Here is a 10742-nt window from a genome sequence, read left to right as displayed (position 1 = left end):
GGGCGTGAAGGGAAGCCCTTTAAAAACCAGGCAAAGAGAAGAGAAAAAAACAACTCTGAAGGTCTCACATCCTCCTGGCTCAGCGGGCTGCATCAGACTTTCCTAAAACCGAAGTCGGGGAGACAGGGCTCCAGGGGGCTGACGGAGACCCAGCAGGGGAGAAGCTGGCCTCCCCTTCAAAGACCCTCCCCCCTTCTCTCATCATCTAGGAGACCGACCGAGCTGGCTGCCTAGTGGGGGTACGGCCCACCCAGAGCCTGAGGCTGCTGCAAGGGGAGTGGCAGGAGCGGTGCAGATGGAGACCCAGCTGGAAGGCTGGGGCGGTGGGTGGGAGGCGAGCGTCTCTGCCCCTCCCCCACCACCCTCAGGCTGCTGAAGAACTCGAGCAGGTGTGGAACCCTAACCCCTCAGAGGTCTGGGGCTCTGAATCCCAGTTTTGCTGGCAGCACCTAGCTTCGTGACTGTGGGAAAGACATTTCCTCTCTCAAAGCCTCAGGTCCCACTCCTGTCAAAGAAGGGGTAAAAAGAATATAAAGAAAACTGGAAGAAAACTGTGGAAATGAGCACAGACAACTGCGTGGTGATGGCCAGGAGGAAGGGGGGTGGGGGCTGGGTGGGGGTGGGCAAAGTGGGTGGAAATGGGGACATCTGTAATAGTGTCGATAATAACAATAAATATAAAAATTTAAATTAAATTAAAAAAAGAAAACTGTGGGCGGAGGAAGCAGTGAGATACTCTGCATGTAGAAGAATATTTAGTGCTCAGGGAGAACGTTCACTACATACTGCTTATTGAAAAACAGGAACTTTACAAAACTGACCAGTGTGATCCCATTTCTGTTTGTTAAAACCAAAAGAAACACAGATTCTATTTACCAAAAAAACGGAAGGGGAGGAGAGAAATACTCTAAAACACACTTCTGCTTGTTGTCTCTAGAATGGGGATTACACAGAATTTTTATCTTCTTGGTTCTTTTCTCAAATTTGGGCCGGTGAACATGGATTACTTTAAAAGACAGAGTGACGTTAATAGCTACCATTTGTGTGCTTACCATGCAGGGCCATTGGTCTAAGAAGTGCGTTCTGTGGCTTAAATCCCTTCTGTCTTCACAATCATCCAGGGAGGGAGAGTACCCTGATAATTCCCACGTTTCAGAAGAGGAAATTGAGGTTCAGAGAGGTTAAGGGGCGTGACCAAAGTCAAACTGCCCGAGAGGCAGCGCTAAGATACTGGACTCCAAAATTTGAGCATTTAGTTATTACCACTACTGCTTCTCAGGACAGGGAAATGCTAAAGGCTTTGCTTTCTTAAATGTTTTAATATGGAAACTATCAAGAACATCAAAAGTAGAAAGAAAAATTTTCAGTTATAAAATATGTAAGTTCTGGGGATCCAGTGTACAGCATGGTGACTATAGTTAAGAATACTCTTTCGTATAGTTGGAATTTGCTTAGAGAGTAGGTCTTAAGTGTTCTTAACCACACACACAACAAATTATAACTATGTGAGATGCTGGATGTGTTAGCTTGGTTGTGGCAATCACTCCACAATGTGTACAGATATCATGGTGTTGGATATATACTTCTATTACATATATCAATTATATTTCAGTAGGGCAGGAAAAAATTATAATGAGCCTCGGTGTACCCACCACCCAGAGAGGGGACTGGGGTGCTTTGGGAGGGGAACGATGCCCAGATCAGAGGCTCCCAACTTACACACAGGCACACACCACATGCACACACATCACACGCACCCCACACCTCCCAGGCTCCGCCGCTGGCTGCCTCTGGGATTGTGGCCCCAGCCTCGGTGGGAAACCGCAGGTGGGGAACCACAGGCGGTGCCCTCCCCTCTCCCGCCCTCACCCCAGTTCCTTCCTCCTCTCTGCATTCTAGTGTAACTTGCATTTCCCCAGCCAGCTCCTTTACAGTTCCTGGTTCCCTGCCAAGGCCTCGAGGCATCGCCAGCTCCGGAGGACGAAGACATGGCCGGGGGCCCGGACTGCACAGCGAGGTGGGCAACCCTGGTGGTGCTGGCCGCCCTGGGCACAGCTGTGACAGAGGCCGCCAACCCAGGCGTCGTGGTCAGGATCACCCAGAAGGGCCTGGACTACGGTAGGCCTTCCTGTCCTCCTCTCCCACCCGAGGGACATTTGTTGAGCACCTGCTGTGTGCAGCCCTTTACCTCCAGTGCATGGCATGCTCCCAGCTCCTCAAAGTAGGTCCCTCACCCCATCTTACATATGAAGAAACTGAGACAAGGCAAGTTGCCCTGGGTCACAGGACTGGGAAGTGGCAGAACTGGGACCGGAGTGCTGGGCCCAGAGGACTCCAAGTCCAGTACCCGGGCCCCTGAGGGTCCTCATAGGACCCTCCCTCCCTCTACCAAACCACAACCCCGGCTTCTAGGCCCTTTATTTTCTTCCTAAGCTTGTTCTCAGCCCTGTTATTTGCCTCAAGATTACTGGGCAGAGCTCAGGCAGGGCGGAGGCTGAGCATGGGGCAGGGGAGCATAGAGAGGGCCCTTCTTAAAGGTTCCCCCAGGGCGGGGGCTTGGTGGCCATACTGTGCACATTACCCATGTGGGCGGCCCACAGAGGGTTCCCCAGGCCACTCATCCATCCCCAGATAGAGAAGAGCGGGCGGGAAGCCGCTCCTGCGGACTGGCTCCGATCTGTGCCAGGCACTGTGCGAGGAGCTTTACACACGCGACCTCGTTTCACCTTCATGTCACCCCTTCGCGGGGGGGGGGGGGGGTGCATACTGTTACTAGCAACTTTGCAGATGAGCAAACGGAAACTTGGAGAAGGTACTGGGTGGGTAGGCCAGCGAGCCGCCTGGATTTGAGCTCTCTGGTCTTGTTTGAGGTCCCTGCGTGGGGCCGCTCGATGCTGTCTCCCAGCGGCAGGGAGATGAACTGCAGAAGAGTGAGGCTAGCCCACCCCAGAGAACCCAGACCAAGGAGAAGGCAGAACCTCATCCGCCGGTGCCCAGCTATGGATGGCATCAGGACAGGACGCAGGGGGACTTGGTCCATCATCCCTGAATTCCTAGCCCAGCCCAGGCAGGGCACGTCTGAATCCCAAGGGGAAAGGGGTATGGCCCTGCTGTGAACACAGCACTGCAGTAGCCCCGAAGGTTTGCCAGGAGCAGAGGCTTGGGCTCAGCCTTTGAACCCACAGTCTTCACATTCTGTCACAGCAGCCTCAGGTTCCCCTTCCGCGCACGCCCCGTATGGTAACTACAGCGGGCTTTCTGAAATGCAGCAACTCTGCTCGCGTCCCTCTCCTTACTTAGACTACCATATTTTGCCATGTATAATGTGCACCCACGTTTTTGTGTGCGTTACACACAGGATTATTATACTCATGGTGCATAATCATTATATCCATGTATAATGCACTTCCTGATTTTCCGCTCAAAAATTTGGGCAAAAAAAAAGTGCACATTATACCTGGCAAAAACACAGTATTCAGTGGTTCCCCAGTACCCTGAGGTTCCCTGCCCTCTTTGCCTGGCCTTTCAGACCCTTCAAGACCTGGCCCCTGCAGACCCACAGAGCCCGGCCAGCCCATGTTTTCTTTCCCCTCCAGGCAGGGACAGTATATGTGTTGTTTTCTTTTGAAACCCCAGGAGCCCCATCCCAGGGCACGGGCTCTGGGACCAGAAGGCCTGGACTCAAACTCTGTTTCCATCGCTCATCAGCTCTGTGGTTACCTCTCTGAATTTCAGCTTCCTCATCTGAGAACTAGGGGTAGTAACGGACCTGCTTTCTAGGAGCGTTCTGATTCAGTAACTTAACACACGTGCAGAGCCCAGAACAGTGCCTGGCATAGAATAAGAGCTTGCTAAATGTTTATTATTATTATTATTATTATTACTGTTGTTGTTATTATTTCCTAATTGGCTCTTAGAAAACACAAAGCCCGGGATCCCTCATTTTACATATTACTCTCTCTCAGGTCACGTTTGCCTTTTAATTGGTTCTTTGATGCTACATGTAGAATCCTTGACATTGAGGCATTCATTCATTTACTCATCCAGCAAATACTAAGTGTATTCTAATATAACTACTAGTCACTGTGGTACATTTACATTAGTAAGTAAAACAGACATTGTCACCGGCCTTGGGTGGCGGGAGAGATATTAACCAAAAAGTCACACGAATAAATGCATAATTGCAAACAGTTATGGAAGAGTCCAGGCATCGTGATGGGCCTGCTGGGTCAGAGAAAGTTCCAGAAAAGATGATGGAACAGACAAGAAGGTGACCAGATGAAGATGGGAGGGAAGGGTTTCCTCAGCAGCAGGAATGGCACATGCAAAGGTCCTGTGGAGACATAGTCCAAAAGCTGGAGAGATGGAGTATCTGTGAGGACACAGCACAGAGCTGGGCACAGAGTAGGTGTGCAATGAATACCCATAGGGTGCATGACCGGGCATTGGGCGGGGGGTGGGGGGCCGTGATATTTTAGACCAGGGATGGCACTACAGCCTGCAGCCCAAACCTGGGCCACTGCCTGTTTTTGTACGGCCCAAGAACTAAAAATGACTCTTACATTTTATACGGTTGAAAAAGTCAAAAAAAGAATAATATCTCACAACATGTGAAAATTATGTGAATTTGAAAGTTCAGTGTTGGAAACGTTTTATTGGAACACAGCCACACCCACCATTCACGCATTGTCTTTGGTGCCTTTGGGGCGATTGTGACAGAGACAGTATGGCCCACAGAGCTGAAAATATTTATTCTCTGGCCCTTTACAACAAGCCTTCGCTTGGACCTTCCCAAGCCCACTGTCCCAGCGATGGACAGGGGCCGGGGCGGGAGCCCTGGCCTGCCAGCCCCGGCTCCCCCGCTGTGCCTCTGACAATTGCCCCTGCTCTCCCCCCACAGCCTGCCAGCAGGGAGTGGCTGCGCTGCAGAAGGAGCTGGAGAAGATCGAGATTCCCCCTTTCTCAGGAAGCTTTAAGATAAAGGTTTTGGGGAAAGGTGAATATAGCTTCTACAGGTGAGGCCTGTCAAGCTCAGTCCTCAGTGTGCAGGACTTTGTAATGTTCTGGGGCCACCAAAACCTAGAATCCCAGGGCCACACACTCCTCAACTCAGAGAGGTTAGGACCCAAAAGCCAGGGTTTCACCGTCCCAAGGAGATGCAATCCCCCAAGCTTCCACCAGGGGCAGTGCCTTTCAGGCGCTCACCATGACTCTCTGGGGGATGTATCATGAACCTCAAAACTCTGTGCTAGGCCCATATACCAATCGGGGTTTGGGGGAGGAGGGTTCGGACGGAAAACCTAATCCAAAATGCCTAAGCAGAAATTACCAGCTCTCAGGGTTGCGGTGTTCCTGGAGTATTCTAGCGTCAGGTTCAGCTTCAGACAGAGTCAAATGTCGGTGAATCCTGTTTCTCTCTTGCCACCTCTCGGTGTCACTTCCCTTGGGGAGGTCTAATTTTCAAGTAGGCTGACTCTTCTGAGGGGCAAGATGCCCACCAGCACCATCTCAGCACTGCAAGTCTATGGAAGGAGAGGACCTTCTTGCAATGCATGCAAAGCCCCTCAGATTCACTCTGATTGGTTCATTTTAAGTTATGTTCACATTCCTGAACCAATCACTGCAGTCAGGGGAATAGAATATGCTAATTACCTTAGCGCCCAAATCATAAGCTCTCCCCGCTGAAGAAGGAGGCGAAGCTTGACGTTCTCTGGAGCAACATGGAAGAGTTAAATCATAGTTCTGTTAACACAGTAAGTGGGTGTGGGCACCAGGCAGAAAACCCATAAATGTTCTCTAGAGAATTTTATATACCTATTCACTCAAGAAATAGTTCTGAGCATGTATTGTGTTTCTAACACAGTAGACGTCACTACAATAGTGAAAAAAGGACACATTTCATCCCTTTATAGGACTTGTAGTTAATGGGATAACATTTGTTACCTTTATTGATTGTCACACACCCTAAAAGATGGAGATTATTGTGTCCATTTTACAAATGAGGAAACTGAGGCTCAGAATTATTAAATGACCTCCCCAGGGTTACACAAAAGTAAATTTAAGAGCAGGATTCAAATGCAGATTTGTCTAACTTCAAAGCCTAGCCACTCTGCCCAATGCATGCCCAGGTCTCCCAAGGCTGCCCTCATAGATTCTGGGTTGTCCTGCAATGGATGGAGTGCAGGAACTGGGTGGGAAGCATGAGTCTACAGTAACCATTGGCTGAGTCCTTGTGGGGGCCCCCAGAAGGCTAACAGAAATTTCTTCTTTGCAGCATCGTTGTCCGTGGAGTTCAGCTTCCCAGTTCCCAGATAAGACTGCTGCCCGGTGAGGGCCTTGCTCTCTCCATAACAAATGCCAATGTGAAGATCAGTGGAAAATGGAAGGCACGCAAGAATTTCATGTGCGTTTCCAAGCCCGGGGTTTTTGAGGGTATGGGTAAGCTCTTGGTGATACTTGGAAGGGATGAGAACCAGGATCTCGGGAATGTTCTATTTTTACCTTGCTCATCACTACTTGTACCCACAGGGTTCCTGGTAGAATAGTTCACATAAGATTTTTAAAAACCCTTGGTTAAAAGCTGAATACTTCTTTTTTCTCAGTGCAAGACATGGGCAAGGCAGAGTTACTGCATGTGGCTTAGGATCGGAGGCTAAGTGGACATTTAATTTACCCTTTTATCAGTTAGCTATTGCTGTGTAAGAAACATCCCAACCCGGTGGCTTAAAACAAGTCATATATTATCACCCGCACATTGATGGGTTGGCTGGGGATCCCACATCTATGTTGGGCTTAGCCAAGGTGGCTCTTCTCCACCTGTATCTCACCCTCCTTTCTGAACCATTGGGCTACCCAGAGCATGTGCTTGGTGATGGCAGAGGGGCAAAAAGGGCCACAGGAAACATGAAGGTCCCCTTAAAGGCTAGACTCAAAACTGGCCCATATTCATTTCTATTCATATGCCATTGGCAAAAGCAAGTCACATGGCCATACCCACGGTCAAGAGCATGGAAATATACACCATCCCCCACATAGCTGATGACATAGGCAATGGCAAGGGAGGGGTAAAAAATTAGAGCACATCCCCCAAACTATAATTCTGAATCTAAATATTGGGCTCTCATCACAGTGGCCCTTTCCACTAGTGACAGTGGTTCCAATCACTTTAGCAACTTCTCGCCTTTGTGGGGAATCCAGGGAGAAAACAGAGAAGTCACTTTGGTGAGGAGAAATGTGTGGATCTGCCCTCCCTTACAAGGACTGCTGGACTGTCTATTCTCCGCAACAGTGGTTGCTTAGGTCTCCACTTGGGCTCTTTTCTATCCATCATTTCACTTACTGATCACACACACAAAAATTACCTTACTTCATCACACTATAGAAGGGTTGACAAACTACATTCATATCCACCGTCTTGGTCAAAACTCATTTCATCCCCGAGGGGGGAGTTATGAACCCCACTTAATGAACCAGGGCATCCCTTAACTAAAGTCATTGACCCCAGACCCCCGGCTTTTCACTGGCAAAACTGGTGCCCCACTGCAGAAGCAGGGTCTGGATAAGGACACTGCAGCTCAGAGAGGCAAAGAGACTCTCCCAAAGCCACACAGCCTGGGCAGAGGCTGAGGCAGTGGCGAAGGGCAGGGTTCCGCCAGGTAGACACGGGTTGAAACTCCAGATTGGCATCCTGGATCTTTCACTCAGCTGCGGTGTGACCTTGGGCAAACCACCTCCCCCTCTGAAATCCATCTCCTCACCTGGAATGGTGAGAATAGCAAAACCTGCCTTCTAACATTGACGCGAAGTTCAAGTGGCAGTGGGGTGCTGCTTATTCCAAAGTCTTTTCTCTTTGTCTCCCTTCAGCAAAGCCAGAGGCAACTTCGACCTGAGTGTGGAAGGCATCTCCATTTCGGCTGGTCTGAAACTGAGCTGCGACCCCACCTCAGGCCACTCCACTGCCACCTGCTCCAGCTGTAGCAGCAACATTGACAGAGTCCACGTGCATATCTCAGGCAGCCACCTGGGGTATGACCTCCTGGGGCTATGGATGGCAGGAGGGACATCGAGGAGAACTATCATAATCATCCCTGTGTTTAGAAAACATGTCCTGAGTGCCACCTCCCTGCCAGGCCTTGTTAGAGGCCTCAGGTGCAGGGGAAAGACAGGGGTCCTCGATGGGGCAGACCCTGTTCCTGCCTTGAGGAGGGTCACTTGTTCATTCAACATGCATTCAGCAGACTTTACTGAGCTCTTACTCTTGCCCCTGGCTCTGGGTTAAACACTGTGTATGCACTAAGTTATACAATCCTTACCACAAAGCCGTAGGCATCCAGCCAGCCAGCCAGTCAACAAATACCTGCTAAGAATGCTACGCACCAGTCTTAAGCAATATGCCCAGGAAACAACAGTGGCCAAGACCAATCTAGGTTACAGTGTGCCCCGCACTGTTTCAGGCATGTGTGTCACCTCATTCAGTTCACACAATGACTCAGCGGTTAGTCCGTTAGTACCCCTTTTCTGGGGAGACAGCCCAGGCACAGACAGGGAAGGAAATAACCTGGGCTTTCATACCGAGTGATTATGGAGAAGGGACTCAGCCCAAGACTATCTGCCCCAGATGCTTAGCCACACAGTCCCTGTTCTCTTGAAGCTCCCTGCCCCATGGAAAACACAAGCATTAACCAACTGGTTGCGTTAATGAGTGACTCACAAAGAATTTTAAAAGGATATAAGAACTAAGAAAAAGAGGTACAGAATGGGGCAAACACATAGAACAGGAGGACCTGACCTAGTCTGGGGGCTGGCTGGTTCTTCCTTGATGAAATGACGTTTGAGCTGAGATGAAAAGCATAAGTAGGAGTTAATTAGGTAGTTGTTGGGGACAGAGCGTGTTTCAAGCAGCAGTAACTGCACGTGCAAAGGCCCTGGAGTGGGAGGAAGCACAGGGCACAAGAGGATCTGGCGGAGCAGTGAGGTTGGAGAGCAGAGAAGAAGGGGCGTGGTGAGGAACGAGGCTGAGACAGGACAAGGGCCCACCGTGCCCCTATTGAAGAAATAATCTCATAAATGGGCCACTGTGCCCAGGAGGAGAGATGCCTAAGGGAGCGTGTCCAGCTACATCTCAGGGACAAGGGTGACTAGGCTGATTTGGAGGAGGGAGGAAGGATTCCCAGATGAAGCAGCCCTCCCAGGGCAGACCAGAGACACCTGGGAAGCTTCATGCACGTCCCCATATGTCCATCTCTAGGTGGCTGATCCAACTCTTCCAGAAAAAAATTGAATCTTCACTCCGAAAAGCCATGGACAACAAGGTAGGAGGGGCGCAGGCTGGCCTCGCCGGTCCGAGCGGGAGGGGCCCTCCGTGCCCACACGCCCCATGCACGGCTGATAGCTTCTGCTGCGGCCGACCATCCCACAGCCCCTCCAGCCCTTTGAAACCACAACTTCAGCTCCAAAAAGCAGGCATGTCTATTTTTCTCAGGGTCCAGCAACAGACCAAGAAAGGGTCACATCACACACACACAGCAAATGGCCACATCGTCTTGGATCACCTGCGCTCCCCTCCCCCATTTGTCCCTGCAGAGAAACTGCCATCCTCTCCCACCAGTCCTCTCTCTCATAGTACTCTGGCCTCCTTGCCCATCCCCACTCCACCCCACCCCACCCCACCCCAACCCCAGTTCTTGGTGCTCCCCACCCAGAAAATGTGCAATTGTTGATGCGGCCAAACTATTCCCCGAGGCTGGAACTGGTATGAATGACAGGCATGGCCAGTCCTCCAACTCTGCCTTCACGCTAACCCCCTGTCCCCAGCCAGCCTCTTCAGCAGAGAAAAGGGGCCATTCATTGGGCTGGCTTTCCACTAATAAACCATCAGATTGCAGGAATCCCCAGAACTCATCTCACAAGCCCAGTAAGCTTGGGCTTTCTTCTGAGGGCACTGGGGAGCCATTGAAGGTTTTAGGCAAGGGGGTGACCCAACCAGGGCTGTACTTTAGAACAATCTCTCTGACTGTTGTGAGAATGGCTGGCTAGGCCAAGAGCAGGGGCAGGAGTTTGGGGGAGACTGAGGAGGCTGTGCAGTCTCCCAGAGAGGAGATGTTAGTTTCTCAATCAAAGACACTGATAATATGGGTAGGGAGAAATCAATCAAATAGGACCATTTATTTAAAGGCACTGTCAAAAGTTTGTTTTATTTTTAAATCAATGCATAGTTATCAAAATGTATAGTACAATGGATTATATGATAGCTTTTAGAGTCAGAATTTCTGGGTTTTAATCCTGGCTCTAGGGCAGAACTAGACGTGTAAACTTGAGCAAATTACTTGTCTTTTCTGAACCTCAGTTTCACCATCTGTAAAATGAGGACCTAATACTTTTTACAGCAAGCTGTCGTAAGGCCTACTGAGATAATGCAGGCAGGTGCCTACCCACCAGCCTGGAGGACCCAGAATTCAACTGTCGTTGTAACTAAGTAATAGTATGAGGGGAGTGTTAGCATATATTTAATATTTGGAACTATTAAAACAGATTATTTTCTTGGTAACATTTTAAGAGTGGCCCCGCAATAGCAGCCAAGCTAAAAAACAATAATACTGCTGCTCGTGGTGAAGATGGCGGTGGTGAAGATGGCGGTGGTGAAGATGGCGGTGGTGAAGATGGCGGTGGTGAAGATGGTGGTGGTGGAGATGAGGGTGGTGAAGATGAGGGTGGAGAAGATGGAGGTGGTGAAGATGAGGGTG

General features: G+C 50.0%; 1 protein-coding gene across 1 annotated transcript in view; it reads left to right on the top strand.

Annotated features, from left to right (window-relative positions):
- Window positions 1–1981: 1981 nt before the first annotated feature.
- Window positions 1982–10742, top strand: part of BPI (bactericidal permeability increasing protein) — a 28904-nt gene continuing 20143 nt past the window's right edge. The window contains exons 1-5 of the mRNA XM_054573766.1: window positions 1982–2118; window positions 4901–5015; window positions 6275–6403; window positions 7864–8025; window positions 9248–9311. Of these exons, the coding sequence (XP_054429741.1) occupies window positions 1989–2118; window positions 4901–5015; window positions 6275–6403; window positions 7864–8025; window positions 9248–9311 (600 nt within the window). The 5' untranslated portion in view covers window positions 1982–1988. The remainder of the gene's footprint in view (window positions 2119–4900; window positions 5016–6274; window positions 6404–7863; window positions 8026–9247; window positions 9312–10742) is intronic.

This window comes from Pteronotus mesoamericanus, unplaced genomic scaffold (assembly GCF_021234165.1).
Source record: "Pteronotus mesoamericanus isolate MK-2021 breed Mesoamerican mustached bat unplaced genomic scaffold, CSHL_Meso_final contig_25, whole genome shotgun sequence".
Taxonomy (NCBI): Eukaryota; Metazoa; Chordata; class Mammalia; order Chiroptera; family Mormoopidae; genus Pteronotus; species Pteronotus mesoamericanus.
Note: the sequence above shows the minus strand (reverse complement) of the source record. Positions and strands in the feature narration are given on the sequence as shown.